This window comes from Schistocerca cancellata, chromosome 2 (assembly GCF_023864275.1).
Source record: "Schistocerca cancellata isolate TAMUIC-IGC-003103 chromosome 2, iqSchCanc2.1, whole genome shotgun sequence".
In the NCBI taxonomy this organism is placed as follows: Eukaryota; Metazoa; Arthropoda; class Insecta; order Orthoptera; family Acrididae; genus Schistocerca; species Schistocerca cancellata.
In genome coordinates, this window is record NC_064627.1 from 531,022,849 (window position 1) to 531,050,193 (window position 27,345).

Genomic DNA, 27,345 nt, shown 5'->3' on the forward strand with positions numbered 1-27,345 from the left:
ATACAAAGAGTCCAGGGTGCCCACACTGGAAACACGCCAGCATGCTGTCTTCAGTTCTCCAAATGCCTGTTCTTCTGTGGGATGTTATGCTTGGCAGAAGAGTTTGTTGTACATGCATTGGTCAGATACTGATTTGTCATTTGATGGCTGTGGTGAGTCTGAGTTGGTGAGCCTGTTTTTCATGACAGGTTCGCTGGTGGTAGAGATTGGTGCTATAGATCATTACACCTCCTCTTCAATATTTTCTATTACCTCTTGGCATATGGGGTCCACATTCATGGCTTTTATCTATTGTGTAGTATGTCTGATCTTCTCACTGCTGTAAATTCCTGTATCTCTTTTCTTACTACCTGGCATATAAAAGAGAAGAGATCATGGTGGTGTTTGAACTGTAAGGGAATAGGGATACAGAACAAGACTTTACTGGTAGACATTCAAACACAGTTTACGGTACCAATATCTCGTGTAACTGACTACCCAAGAATATGATTCCCATATTACGTGTATGTGATATTTGTTACATAACCCAACTAAAGAAGTCTGATCATATATTTGGTGTTATTTTGAACCAGTTTTTTAAAATTGTGTATCACTTTTTAAAACAATTTTGACTCACAAACAATGTCACTTTTCAAATGTACTACTTATGGAAATTACAATGTTAATAGTATAGTGTAAACATTACATTTACATAACCTGCAGATAAAGAGAGTAAAGAAATGGACATTTTTTGCAGGTTGTAGAGTGTAATTACTTCTGTAATTCGTGTTAGCAACATGATATACATTGCAATTATTCTAAAATATTATGTAAAAGCAAAACAAATAGTTAATGGAGAATGTTATTTATTTCAGTGTGTCATATTTGAAGTTTCACTGGAATTATTGTCATACAAAAGTGTTTATGTAATACTGGGACTAACATCATATTTTTTTCTGAACTGTGCCCCTTTTCCTAAACCTCATCATTTGTTGTCCTTCACACCTCTTCCTTCCCCTTCAGCCTTACTTCCACAAAACGGAGCCACAGCCCTGAAAGCTTGCAAACTATAATACCCTTATATGTGTTGTTCTCCTGCCACTGCTTGGTGAATATGTATTTTATCTATCCAGTTACATTTTAAAGTCATATTTGGTTTCATGTAATTAATTAACTTGAAATTGTAAAAAGTATCTTGTTAAAAAAATGCTTTTTCTTGAATTTGATTACTGTAGAAGTATTTAAGTAACACTGATGTAATGACAGTCAGACAATCTTCTCCATATTTTTCTGATGCCCAGTCTGTGTCATATGACTGTGTGAAATGGTTCAAAAATAAAAGATCTTTTATTTTAAAATTGTGAGCCAGATCTGTTCTTAAGTAGTTATAATTCCTGAAATGAAACTTGAGATGATGCAGAGCCACAGGACAATATGCACAATTGATTGTAATGAGGTTATTCCCATTGACAAAGAAAATATGTAATTGTAAAGTTAAGTAAATTGTGTTAACAACAGAATGTTATAAGAGATTGAATAAGCTACACAATGTTTTTATTTGATGGAGGAAGTGGCATCCATCTGAGAAAACCAAGATTGATGTTCTAAACTCTGTTAAGTTTCAGGTTTTGTTTTGTTATGAAATTACAAATATAAAATTTCGAGGACTATAGGAGCCACAGATGCCAAAAACTGCAATACAGTCCAAGATTGTGAATGGATGAACAAGAAATGAAATAAAGTGAATAACTGGAATTATCCTATAGGACCTCACCAATGTGGACACAAAAGTAAAGTACCCTATATTTTTCTTTTGTTTGCTTGGTTGTGATCTGATAGGTCATACGAAATACTTATTTGTAGGTTGTGTTGTATTTGGACTGTGCTGAATATGAAAAACCAAAGTGAATTACCATTAGTTGAACAGGGCTGGGTTTAAGTGATGAGAGTCTTAACAAAGCAGCGATAATAGTAGACACTAATGTGGAACTTAATCAGAGTCATACTGAGAGAGCAGTGGCCAAAAATGCTAGTAGTACGAGCATTCAATTTAGAGATTCTGATTATTGATAAATTTTTGTTGTAACAATGATTATCTGAACAAATAAAAATTTTTATGATAGGACAATTTACAAACCAGAATAAAGACCTGCATGGCAGAAATGATGCAATAAAAATGATTTAAATAAAGACTTGGGTGGTAAAACTGATACTACTAATAATGAAGTAAAAGAGTTTATGTAATGAGATTTTCAAAAGAAAGAGACTGACACTCAGGTAGGTTCAGTTGACTTCGGAATTGGTTAAACAGAGTCAAATCTCCAAGACAAGACTGACCAAACTGACAAGGGAACCTCCCCATCGCACCCCCCTCAGATTTAGTTATAACTTGGCACAGTGGATAGGCCTTGAAAAACTGAACACAGATCAATTGAGAAAACAGGAAGAAGTTGCGCGGAACTATGAAAAAAAATAAGCAAAATATACGAACTGAGTAGTCCATGTGCAAGATAGGCAACATCAAGGACGGTGAAGGCTCAGGAGTGCCGTGGTCCCGTGGTTAGCATGAGCAACTGCGGAACGAGCGGTCCTTGGTTCAAGTCTTCCCTCGAGTGAAAAGTTTACTTTCTTTATTTTCACAAAGTTATGATCTGTCCTTTCGTTCATTGACGTCTCCGTTCACTGTAATAAGTTTAGTGTCTGTGTTTTGCGACCGCACCGCAAAACCGTGCGATTAGTAGACAAAAGGACGTGCCTCTCCAATGGGAACCAAAAACATTTGATCGCAAGGTCATAGGTCAACCGATTCCTCCACAGGAAAACACGTCTGATATATTCTAAACGACACTGGTGATGGCATATGCGTCACATGACAGGAATATGTTGTCGACCCACGTAACTTGTACACTTGGCAAATGGGACAAAAAGATTCTTCTACCTTGCTCAATTTAGGTTTTCTTGTGGATGTGATAATCACTCCTGAAAATGTGATGACAGGCAGATAATAATTGTCTGAAAATAAAAAATTAAACTTTTTGCTCGATGGAAGACTTGAACCAAGGACCTCTCGTTCCGCAGCTTCTCACGCTAACCACGGGACCACAGTGCTCCTGAGCTTACACTCTCCTTGATGTTGACTATCTTCAACATGGACTACTCAGTTTGTATATTTTGCTTATTTTTTTCATAGTTCCACACAACTTCTTCCTGTTTTCTCAATTGATCTGTGTTCGGTTTTTCAAGGCCTATCCACTGTGCCATCTTATAACTAAATCTGATGGGGGGTGCGATGGGGAGGTTCCCTTGTGAGAAACATCTGAAAATTGTACATATTATGAAAAATGTCGATTTCTACTCACCTTGTAGTGGAGGTGTTGAGTAACAGACAGGCACAACATAAAGACTGCCAAACAAGTAATTTCAGCCAAAATGCCTTGCTCTGAATCAGTAAATGATACATTGGTGACAGATGTGTATAGTTTTGCAGAACTTTTTAACAAACATTTTATAACTGTTACTGAAAAGATGGGGTTGTCAGGTTTTGTAGATGATGCTATGGAATACCTCAGACCGGACATTTCAAGTAACTTCCATAATATGAACTTAACCCTCACTAACCCAGCAGAAATGATGTCCATCATAAAATATTTAAAATCAAAAACATGTAGTGGGTATGATGAAATATTAACAAAGTTAATTAAAGAATGTGATTCTTAGTTAAGTAATACATTAAGCTGTCTGTGTAACCAGTCATTTATAAGTGGAATACTTCCTGAATGGATGAAATATGCTGAAGTTAAGCCACTGTTTAATAAGGGAGATAAAGAAATAGCATCAAATTTCCATCCAATTTCACTTTTGCCAGAATTCTCAAAAATTTTAGAAAAAGTAATGTACAATTGGCTTTATAACCATCTTATCTCAAATAACATACTGTCAAAGTCACAGTTCGGATTTCTAAAGGGTTCTGATATTGAGAAGGCTATCTACACTTACAGTGAAAATGTGTTTAATTCATTAGACAAAAAATTGCAGGCAACTGGTATATTTTGTGATCTGTCAAAGGCATTTGACTGTGTATATCACAATATCCTTTTAAGTAAATTAGAATATTATAGTGTAAAAGGAAATGCTGCAAAATGGCTCAAATCTTATATCTCTGGCAGGAAACAAAAGGTGTTATTAGGAAAGAAACATGTATTAAGCTGTCAGGCATCATACAACTGGGAACTAATTACATGTGGGGTCCCACATGGTTCCGTTTTAGGACCCTTACTTTTTTTGTGTATATCAATGACCTTTCATCAGTAACATTAGCAGATGCCAAGTTCATTTTGTTTGCCGATGATACAAACATTGCAATAAATAGCAAATCAAGTGTAGTCTTAGAAAGATTGGATAATAAAATATTTGTGGACATTAATCACTGGTTCCTAGCCAATTCTTTGTCATTAAACTTTGAAAAAACACACTAAATGCCTTTCAGAACTAGTAAGGGGTGTCCCACGAGTATATGCCTAACATACAATGACAAGCAGATAGAAGAAGTGAAGTGTTAAATTCTTGGGATTACAGCTAGATAATAAATTCAACTGGGAGGAGCACACCACAGAACTGTTGATGTGTCTTAACAAATCTCTGTTTGCAACGCGAATTGTATCAGACATAGGAGATATAAAAATGAAAAAGCTGGCATACTATGCTTACTTTCATTCCATAATGTCATATGGGATTATTTTTTGGGGTAATTCATCAAGCCAAGCTAAAGTTTTCTGGGCACAAATACATGCAGTAAGAGTTATATGTGGTGTGAACTCAAGAACATCCTGCAGAAGCCTCTTTAGGGAACTAGGGATTCTAACTACTACTTCCCAATATATTTATCATCATCATCATCATCATTTAAGACTGATTATGCCTTTCAGCGTTCAGTCTGGAGCATAGCCCCCCTTATACAGTTCCTCCATGATCCCCTATCCAGTGCTAACATTGGTGCCTCTTCTGATGTTAAACCTATTACTTCAAAATCATTCTTAACCGAATCCAGGTACCTTCTCCTCAGTCTGCCCCGACTCCTCCTACCCTCTACTGCTGAATCCATGAGTCTCTTGGGTAACCTTGCTTCTCCCATGCGCGTAACATGACCCCACCATCTAAGCCTGTTCACCCTGACTGCTACATCGATAGAGTTCATTCCCAGTTTTTCTTTGATTTCCTCATTGTGGACACCCTCCTGCCATTGTTCCCATCTACTAGTACCTGCAATCATCCTAGCTACTTTCATATCCGTAACCTCAACCTTGTTGATAAGGTAACCTGAGTCCACCCAGCTTTCGCTCCCATACAACAAAGTTGGTCGAAAGATTGAACGGTGCACAGATAACTTAGTCTTGGTACTGACTTCCTTCTTGCAGAAGAGAGTAGATCATAGCTGAGCGCTCACTTCATTAGCTTTGCTACACCTCGCTTTCAGGTTCTTTCACTATGTTGCCATCCTGTGAGAATATGCATCCTAAGTACTTGAAACCGTCCACCTGTTCTAACTTTGTTCCTCCTATTTGGCACTCAATCCGTTTATATTTCTTTCCCACTGACATTACTTTCGTTTTGGAGATGCTAATCTTCATACCATAGTCCTTACATTTCTGATCTAGCTCTGAAATATTACTTTGCAAACTTTCAATCGAATCTGCCATCACAACTAAGTCATCCGCATATGCAAGACTGCTTATTTTGTGTTCACATATCTTAATCTCACCCAGCCAGTCTTCTGTTTTCAACATATGATCCATAAATAATATGAACAACAGTGGAGACAGGTTGCAGCCTTGTCTTACCCCTGAAACTACTCTGAACCATGAACTCAATTTACCATCAACTCTAACTGCTGCCTGACTATCCATGTAAAGACCTTTAATTGCTTGCAAAAGTTTGCCTCCTATTCCATAATCTTGTAGAACAAACAATAACTTCCTCCTAGGAACCCGGTCATATGCCTTTTCTAAATAGCATAGATACAATTCCCTGTTCCACTCATAACACTTCTCCATTATTTGCCGTAAGCTAAAGATCTGGTCCTGACAACATCTAAGAGGCCTAAACCCACACTGATTTTCATCCAATTGGTCCTCAACTAATACTTGCACTTTCCTTTCAACAATACCTGCGAAGATTTTACCCACCACGCTGATTAAAGAGATACCGTACCTCTGTAGTTGTTACAATCTTTTCTGTTTCCATGTTTAAAGATTGGTGTGATAACTGCTTTTGTCCAGTCTGATGGAACCTGTCCCGACTCCCAGGCCATTTCAATTATCCTGTGTAGCCATTTAAGACCTGACATTCCACTGTATTTGATGAGTTCCGACTTAATTTCATCCACACCAGCCGCTTTATTGCACTGCAATCTATTGACCATTTTTTCCACTTCCTCAAATGTATTTATTCCTTAATGAAATTTGTCATTAAAAATATATCACTTTTTTAAACTGACAGCTCAATTCATGGAATCAACACTAGAAATAAGAATAATCCTCACAAGGATTGAAAGTCACTTAGTGTTGTACAAAAAAGTGTGCATTATTCAGGAACACATATTTTCAGTAACTTGCCAGTGACCATAAAAAGCTTAACAGCTAATGAAATTCAGTTTAAGAAAAGCCTAGAGGATTTATTGGTGGCCAACTCCTTCTACTCCTTTGATAAATTTCTCAGTAGAACCAACTGATTTGTATATATAACTTCTGCATCATTTCAGTGCAGTAATGTGTGCATTGTAAATAAGTGTGTGTGTGTGTGTGTGTGTGTGTGTGTGTGTGTGTGTGTGTGTGTGCACATGTGTGTGTGTGTGTGTGTGTGTGTGTGTGTGTGTGTGTGTGTGTAAGTGCAATCTAACTGTAAGTACAATCTAACTTCTGCACCATTTCAGTGCAGTAATATGTTCATTGTAAATAAGTAGTGTAGTAGTTCTATTACATGTTTATTACCTTATAAATAAACAAAAACTTTTTATTTATTTTAAATTCAGTGCATCAGTGTTTGTAAAATGATTCCTTCATACAGTGTTCATTTAAAAAAATGACAATCATTTCACTTGGGACCTGTGCAAGGTACATCAGCTTATTTATTTCAATTGTAAATATTTGTCATGTATTATTGTTTTTCTGACATGTTCCACAACCTGAAGGACCTCCCCACTATGGATCAATTGAAATGAAAGTAAATCTAATCTAATCTACTCTAAAGACAACATACATACACATATTCACACAAACAAAACTCTCCCAAACCTGACCACTGTCTTTGGCTGCTGAGGCCAGACTGTGAGCAACAGTGCATGATGAGAGAAACAATATACATGGTGGGGCTACGGAGGAGGCTGGGGTGGGGAGCGGCAGGGATAGCAGTGTAGGAGTGGGGTACAGTAAAGTGCTGCTTGTGGGAGTATACAGGGACGAGATGGGGAGAGGTTAGGGCAGTTAAGTGCAGCTGGGAAATTAGATGTTAGATACAATGTAGGGGAGGTGGGACAGGGGGGGGGGGAGGAGAGAAATAAAAAGACTGTGGGTTTGGTGAGTGACTGGATACCACAGTGGAAGGGGTGGGAATGATGGATAGTCCTACCTGCTATCCTTCCCTCCCCTCCCACAGTGGTATTCTGCTGCCCATCAAACCTACACAATATCCTCATCCATCCCTCCTCCACCCCTCTCCCAGCCTCTTGCCTCAAGGTTCATATCCCTGTTGTAGACCTAGATGCAAGACCTGTTCCATACATCCTCCCACTGCCAATTACTCCAGTCTGCTCACAAGCATCAGCTATCCCATAAAAGGCCGGGCTACCTGCAAAACCAGTCATGTGATCTACATGCTAAGTTGCAATCAATGTGCTGCATTTGATATGGGCATATCAGTCAACAAGCTGTCTGCTCACATGAATGGCCACTGACAAAATGTGGCCAAGAAACAGCTGCACCACCTAGTTACACAGCACACTACCCAACACAACACTTTTTACTTAAATGACCACTTTATGGTCTGTGCCATCTGGATCCTTCCTACCAAAAACAGCTTTTCTGAATTGCACAGATGGGAAATCTCCCTACAATGTATGCTATGTACAGATAACCTGGCCTCAACTTTCGTTAGTCACTGTCATTCGTCCACCTCTCCTCTTCCCTGTTGCCACTCCAGCACTACACAGCCTTCGTTCCACCACTGACAATCTTTGTACTTCTCTCTTTTTCCACTCCCCCCCCCCCCTCCCCCTTGTCTAGCCTCTCAACTGCACCTAGCTACCCTACAATCTCCCCAGCTCATCTCTGTATGCTCGCACAAACAGCACCCTACCGACCCTCACCCCTACTCTGCTACCCTTACTCCTCCCATCCCAGGCTTCTCCTTATCGGCCAGCCGGCTGAGCAGTTCTAGGCGCTACAGTCTGGAACCGCATGACCGCTATGCTCGCAGGTTCGAATCCTGCCTTGGGCATGGATGTGTGTGATGTCCTTAGCTTAGTTAGGTTTAAGTAGTTCAAAGTTCTAGGGGACTGATGACTTTAGAAGTTAAGTCCCATAGTGCTCTGAGCAATTTGAACCATTTTTTTTTCTCCTTACCCCATCTCCCAGATTGCTTCTCCCATCATTCACTGTTGGTCGTAGTCTTGCCTCAACAGTCAGAGGCAGTGGACATGTATGTGTGAGTTGTGTTCACATGAATGTGTGTGTCTATATTATCTAATTCAGAAGAATACCTTTTGGCTAAAAGGTTATTTGTTTGGCAGTCTTTTTGTTGTCCCTGTCTGTGACTCAACATCTCCATTATATGGTGAGTAGCAGTTTCATAATATTATCATTATTCCATCCTAGATTTTACATTGTTTAAAATTGTACATAGTGTAATAAAACAGAGTCACCATAATTTACAGTGTGAAATTAGACAAAAGATGTGGGAAACGTAACAAAAATTTCAAAAACTAGAAACTAATGCAGATAACAAAATCTCTGAAATTAACACAAAGGTTGTGTATGTAAAGAAATCTGTAGCTAGCAACAAAGATGTAGCCTGTAATGATGTAATATTAGCAAAAAAGTAACTGAATTGAGGAAAATTTTGTTGTAAAAAGTTATATTAGTAACAACAGCATTTTGTGGGCCAACACTCATACAAAAGTTTTGCGGGGCATGATATGCTTCACCCAATTGTTTTTATACATCATTATCATGATAATTTTGTTTTTGGTATGACTGATGTTCTTAAAATGAAGTTTGTAAAAAAGTTTTTGCATGGGGAAGTTCTTTCATAGGCAAACAAAATATTAACACAGAAATGACATGTGGTGATTCTGAGAAGAGTTTTCCAAGTAAATTTTGCTCAGAAACTAAGCAGGATAGAATTAAAAGTTAATTTTAAATGGACTGAGTAACAAAGAAGGCCATGGGAACAAGAAAGAGTACTGTGAAAAACAAATGAGGAGATTGTTCCACCTTTTGATGACCTTACAAAGATAGTTGGTTTGAAGAGGAGATTACCAGGGAAAGTACAGTGAGGGTTAGTTTATGGACCTGATGAAATTACTGATGGGTTTTCAAAATATGTTGTACTAGATAGAGTATTAGAGAGAAATAATAGACAGAGTTTTAATCACAATGGGAATGGTGGATTTCAGCACAGGTGTTGGAACAAAAATATAATTGGAGAAATAATGGGAGAAGAGATATAAACAATTACAGAAATGATTATCATGAAGGGGTAACATAAGGGAACTTCAGTGAAATGATGGGAAAAGGATTGGAAGTAAAGAATTTGACAATAGGAGTAGACCATGGGTTAGGAACAGACTATGGGTTAGAAACAGACTATGAGTTAGAAATATACCAATGATGGGAATAGGGCGCGAGAAGACAATAATAGATCACATAAAACTAAGAGATAAGACAATAGAGGAAATGTTCAGGAAAATGGAGGGTTTTCCCACTGACAGCCAGTCAGTTTGGTGCAAAAAAGAAGCAATAAAACTCAGGCTAGGTATTATAGAAAGAGACAACAGGAGGGCAGAGATGTGCATCCCTTCAGATAGCGAAGTAGAGGTACATATCAGATGAATAGAGTTCATTTTAACAGAGAGTTTTGGAAAGTCATGAAGGTTGATGGCTGTGGAGAGTGAGAAGCTAATGTAACACAGAACAGACAACCAGATCTGGATGCAGAAGCTGTAACAAATCTGTATAGTGAGATAAAAATTAATTTTTGGGGACAAAGAATTAATTGATCACAGCTTTGATGAGAGTGGTATAAACAAGTTAATGAATTATGAAGCAATGGAAATAAAAAGCAAGCCTGTTATTTCTGAAATGAAAGCTGGCAGATCTAATAAACATACACTAGAGGGGAGGAGAAGTTACTGGAAGTATTTGTGATGAGGTATGAGATGAGAACATTTCAAATGAGTATGAGGAAGATAGTGAAGAATTTGTGTCAGATAATGATAAAGATTTCATCAATGGTTTTGATGATGAAATAAGAAGTGAGATTATTTTTAGTGTAGAGTTGGTTGGAATGATATATGTAAAGCTTAAAGAGGAAGCATCAGAAGAAGGGAACAATTATAAAACAGCCAGGGACACCAAGAGATTGATAGGGTAGTACATGAAAGTCGGAGATTACCTGTTTATGTCAGCTGAGAGGTGTACACTTGTGAGGTTAAGAAGAGAATAGTGAAATGTACTGATAATATTAAGGGCAACATAGAATCACTACAGCAGTGTTTAGTAATCATAATAAATTACAAGAAATCTGTGAGACATTAGATCCAGTCTGGTGGAAAGAAATGAAATGTGGTTTGAATGTTGTAGAGGAATCCAGTATGCCTGTAAGTGTCTTGCAACCAAATTCAGATAAATATGCTAACAGTGACAATATAAAGATGTGGGGTTTAAAGATATTAAGGTTCTGTGACATAAGGATGAGAACAAAGATGATTATGCAATAAGGGGCGTCCATGCATCTTTATTCAGACTGATAATTGGGCAGGGAATTGCTCATTCCTCACTCCTTAGCCTATCCATTTTACAATTAGTCTTTTGGATGGTGGATCTGAGGAATTTCTTTTCTTATGCCTGGAGCCATGATGTCTCTCTTTGTGAGGGCACATGCTTTGACACCGTAGGTCAGTATTAGTAAGGAGTTGCTGTTAGACATTACTAATTGTGCTTTTTCTGAAATCTTGTGATCCCATAAAAGGGTCCTCACTTGTTGATAGAATGCAGCTCCACTTTGCTGTCTGTTGGTGATCTTGTGTTTTATCACATTTTCCCTGGACATTATACAAGGTTGGTTTGAAAATCTCTCAGAACAGAATACAAAAAGAGTACTTACATCACTGAACCTTTTTTATTTTTAAATGTAATGTCCTCGTAGACTAATGCACTTGGTCCAATGATGTTACAGTGCCTTGATCCCCTCCTGAAAATGAGTTTCCTCCAGGCCTGCAAAATAGTTATCAACTCCAGCTATCAATTCTTCCTTTGAAGTGAATCTTCATCCACCAAGAAAAGCTTTCAGTTTTGGGAAGAGATGGAAGTCTGACAGAGCCATATCAGGTGAATAAGGCCAGTGTGGCAACAATCCATACCTTATTTTGAGTAATTTTGCCATGGCGATGGCACATGTTTTTAATCCAGCATCAAGAGTCATGGCACCCATCTTGAAGCTAGTATTTTTCATTTCTAATTCTTCAGTTAAAATGTGATATACCCTTTCAGATGACATCTGGAAAGCATGAGCAATTTCATGCACTTTCAATTGGCAATCCTCCATGACCATTTTTTGTACTTTTGCAGTAATTTCTGGCCGACCACTGTGTGGATCATCATCAAAACTCTCCCGACCAAATTTAAATTCATTTGTCCACTTGGAAACAGTTGAATATGAAGGAGCATAGTCCCCAAGTGTATTCTGGAAATTGGCATGAATGCCCTTTGCTTTAATACCTTTCTTTACAAAGTACTTAATCACTGCTCGAATCTCGACTTTTTCCATCTTCACAAATCACTAAGCAGGTACAGCAACAAAGTCACATCACCACCACAGCTCTCTTCCAAGAGCACTGGTATGGTATATGTGTTTACAGGCAATAGTCCAATGAAAATCATGTGAACAACTTGTTGCACTAGTGCTGATGTCTCATGGTGATTCCGAGAACTTTTCAAACCTCCTTCGTACTTCTGAGGGATGGAAAACTGTCTACAGACTCTAGCTGGTAATTTCCTAGTTTCACATTGTACGAAGCATAAAAATCACCATGTTACAAGTTGAGATTATGAAAGTTCAAGCAGTCTGAAAGACATACCAGTTGGATGTTAATAACTCAAGAGACTTACTTAAGTGTCTAGGTGAGAAGAGGTTTTAGTTTAGTAAAGAAATATTATTGTTACCAACATAAAGTCTTTACTCAAATTTTGTATATTCCTATCCTGTATAAATGGCCGCTATGGTTCAGCAGGCAACACTGTCACATTAAGAGAGCCATTATCCACTTTCAGCGAGAGTTATTCAACTTATTCTACTTCTCAGCCACACAAAATGCCATCTTTGATGGCTAATTTCAACTAATGGTATAGTATATCTGCATGCTGAATTACTGAATGTTCTCTAATGTATAAAGTAATGAATTAAAAAAAAAAAACCTGGTATGATTGGAGACATCCAAACCACTTTGTTCTGAGTAATTTTTTTGCTCGTTGAATAATAGTACTTTCAGTCACAATGATGGCATTACATGATTTTCTCAAAGATTCGGTATACTTGCTGAGTCTTCTCGTCCTTTCTGGATGTAAAGGAGAGAAATCTGCCCAGAACTATTATCTTCCTCTCTCCTAACAAGAAAAAACTGATTTTAACACATTGGTGCCCTGCCTATTATCTTTGGGTTTCATTTTTGCACCAGATGATATTTGAAAACCTGAGCACTTAAAAGTGAAAGATAGGGCAAAAATAAGACAGAGATTACAGTCAAAACAGCATGCAAGAGTTAATAAGAGCAGAAAGCTAAGCACATTACATGTGGTAGAGATAGGGGAGAAGGAGAAGAGGGCTGGAATAGACAGGTCAGAAAATATAAGATAGAGAAAACTATATGGGAGTGAAGAAAGGAATGGTTACTGAGAATAAATGCCAAGACCTAAGAAATTAATGTAAATTAGACCAGGTGGGTGTTGAGAACCAAGGACATGTTGTAACATCCATTCTACCCTGCTAAGTTCTCAGAAGCTGGCATCAGGGGGAAGAATCCAGAGGACAAGTGTGCTGAAACAGGTACCAACGTCATGAGTGTTGTGTTGTAGAGCATGCTCTGCAACAGGGTAATGTGTGTTTCCAGTATGCACCCTCTGTCTACGGTCATTCATCCCAACTGATAACTTGATGGTAGTTATACCAATGTAGAACGTCGAACAGTTTTTACACAACAGCTGCTACACAGCATGTGTTGTTTCACAGGTGGCTCTCTTTTTGATGATATATGCTTTACCTGTTACAGGGCCGGTATAGTTGATGGCAAGAGGATGCATGGGGCAAATCTTGCAGTGGGGATGGTCACAGCAGCAGGAGCCACTGGATAGGGTAACAGATGCAGAATGAGCACAGGATCTGACAAGGATATTACAGAGATTCAGGATAGGGGATGAAAAGCTATTCTGGGTATGGTGGGCAATATTTCAGACAGAATGGATCTCATTTCAGGGCATGATTTTAGGAAGTCATAGCCATGATGAAGTAATTAATTAATACAATCAAGACCAGGATAGTATTGAGTGGCAAGAGGTGTACTCACAAGTTGTTTTATAATGGATCAGCAGTACCAGGATTGGATTTGATAACCCTGGAAATCTGCTTCTGAACTAGACTGGTAGGGTAATTTCATCCACTGAAGGCTGAGGTGAGTATGTTGGTGTATTTCTGCAAAGAGTCGGCATATGAACAAATACTTTATCCTAAAATGTGAAGTCCATATGGTAGGGGACATCTGACATGGAAAGGATGGCAACTGTCAACATTTAAGTACGGTTGTTTGTTAGTAGGTTTAATGTGAACAGAAATTTGTAGCTGGCCCTTTGAGGGACAGACATACATATAGATAAGGGGCACAACCATGGAAGCCAGTATGGCTCCTTCCTTTGCCAACCTTTTCATTGGTTGCTTTGGAGGGGGATTTTCTGCGATTCACTAGCCTTCAGCCCCTGGTTTAGATACATGGATGAAATCTTTCCTATATGGATCCATAGTGAGACTAATTTGTTAAAAAATTTCCAGTCTCTAGAAACATTCTCTCAACTAAATCTCACATAGTTCTATTTTGAAGTCATGCCACTTTCCTTGAAGTTGATCTCATCCTCACCAAGGGTCAGCTGACACTTCTGTTCACATTAAACCTGCTAACCAACAACAGTACTTAGATACTGACAGTTGCCATTCTTTTCTTGTCAAACATTCCATCCCATACAGCCTAGGTATTTGAGGAAAAAGTATTTGTTCATATGCTGACTCTTTATAGCAATACATTACAACTATCATTTCAGCCTTTACTGGATATAATTACCCCACCAGCCTAGTTCAAATGAAAATTTCCTTGACCACCACACCCAGTCCTAGCACTGCTAATTCTTGAAAAAACAAGTTAAGAGTACAGTTCTTCTCACTCAACAGTTTACTGGTCTTGAATGTATTAATCAACTACTTCAACAATGCTATGACTTTCTAATATCATGTCCTGAAATGAGATCTATTTCGTCTGAAATTTTGCCTACTACACCCAGAATACATTTTCATTGCTCTAGCAATCCCTTCAATATCCTTGTCAGACCCTAAGCTCCTTCTGCACCCATTTCACTATTCTATGGCTCCTACATCTGAGACCATTCCCTCTTATTACTTTTAAGATGTGCTCTATGCACCCTCCTAGCACCACCTATACCAGCCCTGCACCAGGCAAAACATTTACCATCAAAGGGAGAGCCACCTGCGAAAAGACGTCACATACCAGTTGTAATTTAAAAACTGTGCAGCCTTTTACACTAACATGACTATAACCAAGTTATCAGTTAGGATATGCAGGCACAAGCAGAGAGTGTATTTGCAAAGTATGCTCTACAATGTGATGGTAGTAACTTTGGTGCTTGTTTCACCACACATGCCATCTGGATTCTTCCCCCTGACACCAGCTACTCAGATCTCCACAAATGGGAACTGGCATTACATGTCCACCTGGCCTTATTTACATTAATTTTGTAGGTGTCAGTATTTCTTCTCAGTAACTATTCCTCTTATACTTTCTGATCTGTCTATTTTGGCCCTCCCCTCCTTCTCCCATTTCTACCACATATAAAGTACTTAGCTTTCTGCTATTATTAACTCTTGCACTTGTCAGTAATCTCTGTCTTGATTTTACTCATCTTCCACTTTTAAGCTCTCAGGTTTTCAAATGTCACCTGGTGCAGTCTCCAAAAATTAGCTTTCCCTCTCATTCTGTCTGGTAAGTCTCTCCTGTCATTGGGTTCTGGGAGCTTTCCCATAGCTCTTCCCACTTCCTAAACCTCACCAATCCTTTTTCTTCATCCCTCTTCCTTCCCCTTCAGTCCTTCTGCCAGAAGAAGGAGCAACTGGCTCCAAAAGCTTGCACATTTCCTTAACTTTGTACATATGTTTTCTCCTGCTGCCCTTTGGTGAGTAGATTTTTTATCTACCCCATTATGTTATATGCTATATTAATATGGTTATGTAAATTTTATGCTAGCAGTAGAGTGAAACATCAAATAATTGACATAACTAAGGAGCCAATGGCTTTTTTTTTTTTTTTTTTTTAAAAGAAGTGGTTTCCCTTATAATTTTACTATGTACAACTTATTCAGTGAAAGCACAAACAGTTCACAGTGTGTGGTGTACAGATCCAGTATTGGCAGTTTGCCATATTCTCTTGTTTCAAATCCCTGGAGATTCTTCTTTGTAGTGTAATCTACAAAAAATGATGAATGAATAAATAAATGACTGAAAAAGCAGCAGCCATTTTCAAAATAACAGCTTTCCCTCTAATAATATTGCATTCAATAAAGAGGGTAAAGTCCAAGCATAATATTGCAGTTATTGATGCACAATTGTTAAGATGTTTAAAGAACTGATTTTTGGCAGCTACTTATCGTTATTAATGAGTACTTAGATTTGTTCACATTCTTGAAGCTTCATTTTCATTGTGGGATATGGAACATCTTGCACAAATATTTGACTGGATGAGCATTATTCAATTTATTTCACATATTTTACTGATGACTAGGACAGTTATTTTCGCTTTCTTATCTGATTCTTTTAATAACCTTATATAAAGTATTTTATTATTGGAGGTACAGTCGCAGGCAGACATAAAACCTAAAATTTCAAGCAAGCCTGAATGATCACTTGTCACCAAGATTGTGCTACATTTTTAAGAAGACTGAATAAATAATAATCTATAATATTATAATGTAAGTAGAGGTAAAAATAAAAAAAATATAGTGTTACTTACCTACAAATTTATTGTCAGGAAGTGATTCTTGCTTTCTCCGAAAATACAGAAATATTCCAATACCAGCAACTATGACTGTTACCAAAGATGTTATTACTGGAATGATGACACCAAGGTCATTATAAAAATGGTTGTACTTGTAACCTGAATGAATTATTAAGTCTGGCTCCACAATGGCTGCAACAACATATAGTGGCAAGAGTAATGAGAATCATAAACAATGGAAAGAGGGAGAAATCACATCATAGATCACACTAACATTCCAAAGAGTAGCTTAAGTCTTGACTGTTTAAAAACACACGTTCCTCCTTCAGGAACTGAAAATTTGAACAGAAAAAGGAGGAGTTACGGCATGTGAAACAGAATGGATCACACAGAACCTCTTATCAAAATAAACGACATCAGTAAGTAGACTGATGAACACTTTTCTTTCATTATATTTTGTTTTGCATTAGGAATGAATATTGAAACTTATTCCCTCATTTTGTTCCTGCTTTGGTACCCTGTACATAGGACATCTTAACACTTCCAGAAAACTAAAATCAAAAATTTTTGGTAATGAAAAGTCTAAATTTAAAATGAAGAACAGCTAATGTACACTCATAAGCAACTGTATTAGAAGAGTTACTGTGTACAATAAAGAGTGTTCCTGTCACCACAATGACTAGAGTGGGTGGCATATCACATGACTGGAATGTGCTCATACTGTGTATTGGCCATAAGTGTGACAGTCAAGTGCATGATAATAAAATGCATATCAGTACATGTTATCATCACCAGATCATTGGTGGTTGATGTATGGGTCATGCAGGCACTGGAGCTTTTCAATTGATTCTGTGCTGCAAATATACAGCGCATACTTTGTTTTGAAATAATCAATTTAAAATGTTTTGTTTGTTTCTCTGACATTTATAAACAGTGTTGTACTATCGCAGTTGTATTTATTACACTTCCCAATTGCTTATACTGTGCTGCCATCTGGGACTTATGCAGTGAACTCACTTTCCTTTTGAAATGCGTGTATCATGTTTTGTACCCACTTTGTGAATAAGACATTGTAATTTTCTTACAGTGAGAATCATGCTGTTTCACTGTGGTTCCTTTATCATGTCATGGGCCCAATAATCAGTGAGTGACAAGTTTTCTGTGATGTAAATGAAATGTAACATCAGGTACAGTATCAAAAACGTGTGAGAAAGGAGTTTTGAGGTTTTCTCCACTATGTGCAAGTGAAAATATAGCCTTAAAATAATGAAAAATGAAATAACAAGAATTACAAAGCTCAAAATCATCAAGAACTAGCTGGCCTGGAAATTTCAAATATGTACAACCTTAAGTGCCACGGTAGCTTGGGATTTCATCACAGGCCAAAAAATGAAACTAAGGTATAATGACAACACCAAAGCTACAGCAGTGCAGGAATATGAAAAGGATCTTACAGAGAGGAAAAAGATGGTCAATGTAGCCCAGAAAATTATCAGAACATCAGCTGCAGAGAAGTCACTGCTACACATTATTAACTGTGAATCTTCAGCTGTCATATGGACCAGACTACTTTCAGTTTGCATAAATATGCTCCAGTAGCAATAGTACAACTTAAAAAGGATGGCTCAAGTGACATGGTTACAATAATTTACAGCTGGAAGACCTAGTACATAGCTTGTGGGATAAAGGTGAAAACATTTTGAACTCTATGGTAACCACAAACTATTATTGGCGTTACCAACAAACAATAAATAATTTCTGAATGCATGAGAATTAACACATCCTGATCAAAAAACATTATAAAATTGGACCTCAAGATTGTTGATAGAAGAAAAAATGTCTAAATCACAAGGAAGATATGAAGGGGAAGGCATTCCTGGTAGGTAAACAACAGGGAAATGACAATTTTAAGAATATACTTCATCTAGAAGATAAAAATTTGAGAAAACCAAGTGAATGCTTCAAACGTAGTAAACGTAGTCATCAGGTAAAAGATAGCAGAAACGTGTGCTTGAAATATAATAAACCTATTCATTATGTAGACAAGTGCAGAAATCCAATATTAGAAATCGAGTTCAGTTTCAGTATAAATCAAGATGGGATGTCCTGATATGCAAAACTTTTTTCATCAGTACCGTATGTCACCCAGGTGATGTCACACTTGTTACGGCCACGCCACGACCCTCGTCAAGTCATCATGATACCATCACACAGACAACAGCTGTGCCTTGCTCTGGGGCATGCCTGCCACATGACATCACTCTACAGCTAGGCACACTGCATCTACTTGCAACCATGCAGGGTTTTCACACCTCGCGACCACAGCGATCAATCACTGGATGATGCACCACCAGCCACCACCACCTCAATGGACACTGCCACCGCCCCATTGGCACTGCACTGACGTCACGGGCCAGCCACCCATTACAGCTGCCCAGTCACCGGGCAGACTAAAATATGTCAGCCCTCACCATTGCCAGCAGGACAACGTATCACAACATACACCAATCACCGTGCTCTGCCCTTGTGTGTGTGTGTGTGTGTGTGTGTGATGGGTTGGGGGGGGGGGGGGTATAGCGTCCCCAGTGCCATATTATGGAAAGACTTAAAAAACAATATTTATAAATAAGAGACATTCATAAATTGAATTTTTTTTTCATGTAGCTGTAAAACAATAATTTCTCTGTCGAGAAATGCAAAGAAATGCAATGCAAAGAAATATAACAAAGTGATCTAAAGAGACGACAAGATACGCTCTTTTGTTAATTTTTTAGTCGTCTTCACTTCCTCTTTTGTCTTGAGTGTATATAGTCGGACATCTTTCGAGTGCTGACAAATGTAAGCATATTTGTATGAGTTAAGCAGGTAATATATTAATTGAATATTATTGTGCACTTTTAATTTGTAAGAGGTGATCCCGATTTCATGTTCGCCTTCCTTGAATTAACCTGCATTCAAGTAATTTACAGCTCAACAATCGCAGCGGCCGATGCAGCCAACGACGCTATTACGTGGCGATATTAAGTTATTAGCGGAAGCGGAAAACTCGCCCGCTATTAACATAATATTAAATTTTCTCCACAGCCGCCCGACGTTGCAGAAAATACTTAGCTTTAAGATTCTTATTTTCAGTACCATAGCCGAGACCCAGAGCCAGGACTCCGACTACAATACAGTGGTTAACGGAGGTAAGAAAAAATACTCTCGCGCGTGTGTGGGCCGCAATTGTAATTAATAACTAAAGATCTTTTGCTTTAAAGTGAACTGACTAGCCGAGGAAATTAATATGAAAAGTTTATTACATTGTTCAGCTTGTATGCTCATGTTTTAAGATGCAGCAAGTCTAACATTCATTAATATAACAAATAATTTGAGATTAATATTGTTAAAAGGGAGAACTTCAGGAAAGCATTTAACTGTAAAATCAAAATTAAATGGAATATCATTTTTATTAAGGCCCACCACGTAAGTCGGCAACAATCAAAAAATAATAATAATAACAATAATAATATATTAAATAACCACGGCCGACGGACGCGAGATTGGCGCCGCAACTTTGGGGCCCGATTAATATGATTCTATTGTACTGAATGTAATTATGTATGTGTCTAATTGTTGTAAAATATTAATGCTTATATGAATTCTTTTACATGTACAACAACAAAACCACACCCTGAGAAGATCTGGAGAAGAAAAAGTGTAGAAAAGAAAAGGGATTACGATAAAGAAAAATAAAGGTAAGGCCTATTGTGCAAGCATCCTGTGTAGCTCTGTGCGGAATATCGAACCCATGTGCACATGAGATACCTTCGGTGTTTTGTGTATTTATGTGTCTATTTTTTGGAGGGGATAATTATTCGTGTGTGTATCAGTGTTAAAGATTTGTCAGTGGCTTAAAGTGAATTTAGTATGGGTAAGATAGGACAACCTAAAGCATCCGTACCAGAAGAACAAAATTATGTTAATATCGAAAGTGAGGAGCATTTGCAAAACGTAAACGAATCCCAAGCCACCGCCTCCGGTAACATAATTTCCGGAGCGGGGGGCGAGGATCTGTGGACGGTGAATGACGCTCCACAGCAGAATGGGAATAGAGTAACAACTCCACTGCCTGGGCAGGGGGACCAATCGAGTGCTAGATTAAGCGGGACACCAGTATGCTCACCGATTGAAGACCCATTTGCAGAATTTCTGCGCAGGTTAGAAGAAAGAGATAGGGAAAGAGATCAGAAACTGGCTCAGATGCTCTATGAGCAAGAGCAACAAAGAGAACAGAAAGAAAGGGAAAAAAAAAGAATGTCAGAACAGAGGGAAAAATAAAGAGACGAAAAACTGGCTCAGATGATGGATGAGCAGGAGAAAAAATTAACGCAAAAGCTCATTGAGCAAGAGCAGCGCAGTGAAGCAAAACTAGACAGTATCCAAAGCGAACTAGCCGAGATGCGGAACGCGTGCAAAGAAATACCCGATTTGTACAAAGCTTAGTCGGCGAGATGCAAAAATTACAGATATCGCAGGCTAGGTTTGAAGATAATGTCCAGACTTTAACCAACCGCGTGGATAATGTGGAGATAGATGCACGGAAAAGTATTGACGCATATTTGGAAGTGCAAGCTCAAAAAGTAGAAAAAGAATTAAATGAATGGCTAGAAGTAAAGGATCGCGAGATATCTGCAAAGATTGAAAGCGACGTAAAAACAGCTGTAGAACAAGCGACTGCGGCCGCGAGTGTAAATATTGACGCTAGCGCTGCCGCACTAAATGCCGAATTAACACAGATCAAGTCCCGTGTGACAGTGGAGTTGCCAAATTGGCAACAGGAGGTCGCGCGGAGATTATCTGCGTTGGATGTAAACAGTGGCGGACAGGTAATGAATCCGACTCCGCGTACTGATTACTATAATAACGCTGACGGTAGGCAGGGTGCGAGTGCGCAACCGCAACCTAATACGAATTATGAGCACGAACAACATGCGATACCGTGCAGCGCACATCACGAAGTAATGAATGTCATAGAATGTAGCAATCAGATGTGCAAAAAAGAGGACAATGTAATAAAACACAGGACATTCCAACCCTTCAATAGCGAAAAACGAAATGTCCACCCTGTTGTATTTATTAAGAGCTTCAGGAATGTGTTTCCCAGGACATGGACGGAAAGACAAAGAATACAGTTCGTGGTCTCCTTTATTCAAGGTGACGTGGCACTGTGGGCCACCGACGTGTCCGAAAAATGTCTAACGATGCAACAGTTTGAAGGTGCATTCTTGCAAAAATTGTGGTCCGATAGCGTCCAAGAAAGACTATGAAAGGAGTTGTACAGTCCAGAAATGTACAATCCTAAGATGGGAACGTTACGCAAATATTTCGAAAAGTATATAAACAAAACCAGGTACTGGGACGATCCAATGTCCAATCGTGACATAATCAGATTGATAAAAATGAAGTTGCCCAGTGAAATTAAAAGATATTTCATCAATGTGCCGGAATATGATATAGAACAATTCATGGAAATAGTGGATTCTGTTGACTTATTGATTGAAGATATGAAAACCGAAAACAAGTGGAACCATGCAGGCTGTAATCAACAAAAAGCCGATTACAATAGCAGCCACAGTAATGGTAGTAACTTAGTACCAAATGGTAACGGGAATAGGGAAGAGCACCGGCAACAGAATCGGGGCACAAACAGTGGCAATGGTTATAACGGCAACGGTTATAATCGTCAAAATCGAAAGAGACATCATGATGGACGCATGAGTAATGGATATAATGGTAACGGCAATCCGCAATGGCGGAATAACCGAAACCAGTGGCGTGGTCGTAACGAACCGACACCACAGTGGCATCAAAACACAGTGCCACAATGGAACGCCAACCCAGGTCCATCACAGAGCATGTCAGGAAGTTACAACCGACCACCGCAAAACCAGAGCCATACACAATATCAAAATACACCATCGGGAAGGCAGGGTGGCCAACCCAACAGTAGCAACAACAACAACCAGAACCACAATGTGAGGTTAGTGGAAGTGATAGACAACTGTCAATCCACTAATGCTCATCTGTTAAACTAAAGACAGCCACAATACGCTCTCCGTTGTTGGCTGCAGGACGGTGTAGTGAGGGCACATTCACGGATGACAGCCAAAAACTTTGTATGCTGAGATACAATGAGGGAATAAAAATAGAAAAGGAACTTGTAGACATACCGCAGAAATGTAACCGAACCGACAAAAGTGTTGTGCAGGCTATATTGCAAGCAGATATGTACGGAGCACCAATACAGATAATAGTCGATACCGGTGCGTCAACCAATGTCATGAGTGCAAATTTTTACAAGTACTTGAGTCAAAATAATAGAATACCAGTTTGCCAGTGAAGAATTGTCGTGTTACAGGTGCAATAGGTGCACAATCTCATATCATAAAGCACCAGGTGCAAGTCGAGTTTACGGTAGGAAATGAAGCAATGAAAAGCTCGTTCCTAGTAGTTAAGGGATTAGGTGTTGCTTGCATCCTGGGGATGGAATTTTTACGCCAGAGGGACGAAAAAATCGACCTCTTGTGTGGGGAAGTAAGCCTTATGAATGAGGACAGACGTGTAATTTTGCCATTGTTGAGGACACGGGAAGTGCACGGTAAATATTACCGGAACTTTCAGTCGAGATTTGAAGGAATACAGGTAATGAATTTATATTCTGACTTAAGTACAAAACAAGCGTGTTATAAAGAATTTATTACTGAAGATAAAGAGGAAAAAAGGAAACTGATAGCCATGAAAGTTAGGGAGTCAGAACATTTGACTGAAGCACAACAAAACGAATTGACTCAGCTACTTACAGATTATGAGAATGTGTTTTCGGAAAAACCCGGTGTTATCGAGGGCTACACCTATAACATCGAAGTGGTACCTCACGATACTTTCTGTCACGCAAACTACACCATCCTGTGGTCAAATAAGGAGGCAATTACGAAGGAAACATGGAGAATACTTACAAAGACTTAAAGACATTCGCTCAGTAGAGCAACTTTTACATATGTGAATAATAGGTTAAGTTTACAGTGTATTTTTTTCTGTGTGAAAATGTTCAGATTTTAGTGTAACATTAAAAGACAATGAGGCGCACAAGATTAGTGCGATTCAATTTTGTAGATGATAAAGAATAATAGTATTTTTAAGCAATTGCATTTTGAAAAAAAATGAACGTAGATTTAAGAATATTTTAAAAATTTCATGTTGAAAAATGCTTAAAAAAAAAGAATTCAACAGCATGTAATGATGAAAGAATTTTTCATTAGTGTGTCTAGAATATTTTTGAACTGTAGTAGTAATGCAACTTACGAAATTCAATATTATAGTGTATATGTTGCTCCATGTATTTATGTCTATATCGATCTTGAAATATGCTCAATCATAATTTACTGAACAACATGAGTGCAGGGTGTACATCACCCAAGGTACCTCATGTGTTGTGGACAAGGTACGAAGCAAATCAGTAAACGCGACTACCGCTAAGCACTGTTAAAATATTTTGCCATCTGCTAAGGCAGAGATTTACATGAATTTATCGTGTAAACAAAAGTTACAAATCAAACACTAATCTAGGAACTTGCACGCTAGGCCTAGATTATAAAATGTGTACGATAATGCGAGAGGCAAAGTTTTGTAAAGTCGAGCCTGGCTCTGGAGGGCAAGTACGCAATGAGTGGGCAGACATGACATGGGGACTTACCTCAGATGAGACGGAAATACAATTGTATAGTCAAAAAAATCTGAAGGCAAGTACGACTCTAAGTGGAAAATGAAAAGAGATAATTAGTGCGAAAGACTGGTAAAATCCAGCACGAGCCAAAATCCAGTTCAGACTGAATGAAATAAATTAGTGTTTGTGAACTAATCGAAACAGTTACTTTAAGCAGTGTGAAAAACTGTGAAGGTGAAACTGTGATATGGACAGTGAAGTGCTAGTATTGAACGTTCAACAGCGGTAAGGACGCCAAACGCCAATATTACGCACGAAAAACTGTGAATTTGCTTATAAATGTGAACTGTTAACGTGAAGTGAACCCACAGTCAATATTTTTGGGACAGACTGTAGTTTCAGTGAGCACAATAATGCGAGATTGGAATGCGATGCGTGGACTGTTGCAAAACAGCGACCGCAGAAACGGCGAATGTTTGTGCCAACAAGGGAACATCCCCATCGCACCCCCCTCAGATTTAGTTATAAGTTGGCACAGTGGATAGGCCTTGAAAAACTGAACACAGATAGATCGAGAAAACAGGAAGAAGTTGTGTGGAACTATGAAAAAATAAGCAAAATATACAAACTGAGTCGTCCATGTGTAAGATAGGCAACATTAAGGGGAATGTGATGTGAGGAGCGCCGTGGTCCCGTGGTTAGCGTGAACAGCTGCAGAACAAGAGGCCTTCAGTTCAAATCTTCCCTCAACCGAAAATTTTAACTTTTTATTTTCAGTTTATGTGAAAAACTCTTATGTTTTCATCACTTTTTTTGGAGTGATTATTACATCCACAAGAAAACCTAAATCGGGCAAGGTAGAAGAATCTTTCCACCCATTCGCCAAGTGTACTAGTTAGGTGGGTTGACAACATATTCCTGTCATGTGACGCACATGCTGTCACCAGTGTCGTATACAAAATATCAGACGTGTTTTCCTGTGGAGGAATCGGTTGACCTATGACCTTGCGATCAAATGTTTTCGGTTCCCATTGGAGAGGCACGTCCTTTCGTCAACTAATCACACGGTTTTGCGGTGCGGTCGCAAAACACAGACACTTAACTTATTACAGTGAACAGAGACGTCAATGAACGAACGGACAGATCATAACTTTGCGAAAATAAAGAAAGCAAAATTTTCAGTTGAGGGCAGATTTGAACCAAGGACCTCTCATTCCGCAGCTGCTCACGCTAACCACGGGACCACGGCGATCGTCGCCTCACATTGCCCTTAATTTTGCCTATCTTACGCATAGACTACTCAGTTTGTATACTTTATTAATTTTTTCTTAGTTCCACACAACTTCTTCCAGTTTTCTCGATTGATCTGTGTTCAGTTTTTCAAGGCCTATCCACTGTGCCAAGTTATAACTAAATCTGAGAGGGGTGCGATGGGGATGTTCCCTTGTAAGCTCGTACTGGGACACTCACCAGTGCCTGCGAGTGCGGCGAAAACATAAATAATTTTATCAAGACAAAAACTGACGTGTAATGGAAACAGTGGCGCATCAAAACTTCATTCACGGGAGAAGATCCATGTCATGTATTCTGCAAGACAGTGCTAGCTTGACACTTGGAAACGGCGAAAACTTAACAACAACTGCCGCACTAATAAATGCTCCTTTCCCACTAGCGTAACCATCTGCAGCGGGAAACAAATATTATGTTGGTTGTGTGTATGTTTCATGTACTACGTCGGAAATGCGTAGCAGAGCTGACTCCTGCCAACAAGAGCGGGAGGCAGATATCATCCCACTCCACCACGCCCGGCCGAGACAGAAGCGCATCGCCAACCGTGCAGCCGATCAGCTGAGTCTGACGTTCCGCGACGGCGAGAGACACGCTGGCGTCGAACGGACGTTGACCTCTCCGCAGCCGTCGCGGACACCGAGCACCGAACACACCAACCGACGCCGTTGCGAGCTAAACGTCGCGGCGTAGATCATCAACGACACCACAATCAATTGTTATAATGACCTCATTCTTGGCATAGTGCAACAAAAAAATGTTTGTACTGTATGCACATCTTGTACTCCAATGACATCCCAGAAACATTTAAGTGAAAGTGACCAAAGCAGTTAGTCTGTCGCTCCGCCGAGGTTTTCCCAGGTTTCCCTACGGCCGCGCCAAATGGGGAGCGAACAGTTGACACCCCTGGGACTTCAAGTTTATGGACTAACTCGTGATTGTATACCTTGAACACTGCAAAAGTTGCAACCCAAAAAGAAGCAGACAAAATTGTATTCTATTGTATTCTATGTCCTTTTCTTTTGTACATGACTGTATACGTAACCAATTGTATATTTTATTGTTATGTAGATAACTTCATCTGTATTGCACTTTGTGTGCAACACACCTCAGTAACTACAACATACGATGTGACATATGTAAACTGTGAAAGAAGAATCTGCATGTGGACACTGTGGACATGAAAGAGGAAATATTTATGTCAAAAAACACGAACATTTTTTATGACATAAACATTTCGGGGGGCAATATAGCGTCCCCAGTGCCATATTACGGAAAGACTTAAAAAACAATATTTATAAATAAGAGACTTTCATAAATTGAATAATACATTTCTTTTTTCATGTAGCTGTAAAACAATAATTTCTCTGTCAAGAAATGCAAAGAAATGCAATGCAAAGAAATATAACAAAGTGATCTAAAGAGACGACAAGATACGCTCTTTTGTTAATTTTTTAGTCGTCTTCACTTCCTCTTTTGTCTTGAGTGTATATAGTCGGACATCTTTCGAGTGCTGACAAATGTAAGCATATTTGTATGAGTTAAGCAGGTAATATATTAATTGAATATTATTGTGCACTTTTAATTTGTAAGAGGTGATCCCGATTTCATGTTCGCCTTCCTTGAATTAACCTGCATTCAAGTAATTTACAGCTCAACAATCGCAGCGGCCGATGCAGCCAACGACGCTATTACGTGGCGATATTAAGTTATGAAAAATTAGCGGAAGCGGAAAACTCGCCCGCTATTAACATAATATTAAATTTTCTCCACAGCCGCCCGACGTTGCAGAAAATACTTAGCTTTAAGATTCTTATTTTCAGTACCATAGCCGAGA

At 38.8% G+C, this 27,345-nt stretch overlaps 1 protein-coding gene across 1 annotated transcript in view; it reads right to left on the bottom strand.

The window, feature by feature from the left end:
* The window catches only part of LOC126162081 (Down syndrome cell adhesion molecule-like protein Dscam2), a 131,342-nt gene that overhangs the window by 38,418 nt on the left and 65,579 nt on the right, over positions 1 to 27,345 (bottom strand). The window contains exon 8 of the mRNA XM_049918355.1: positions 16,532 to 16,708. Within this exon, the coding sequence (XP_049774312.1) occupies positions 16,532 to 16,708 (177 nt within the window). The remainder of the gene's footprint in view (positions 1 to 16,531; positions 16,709 to 27,345) is intronic.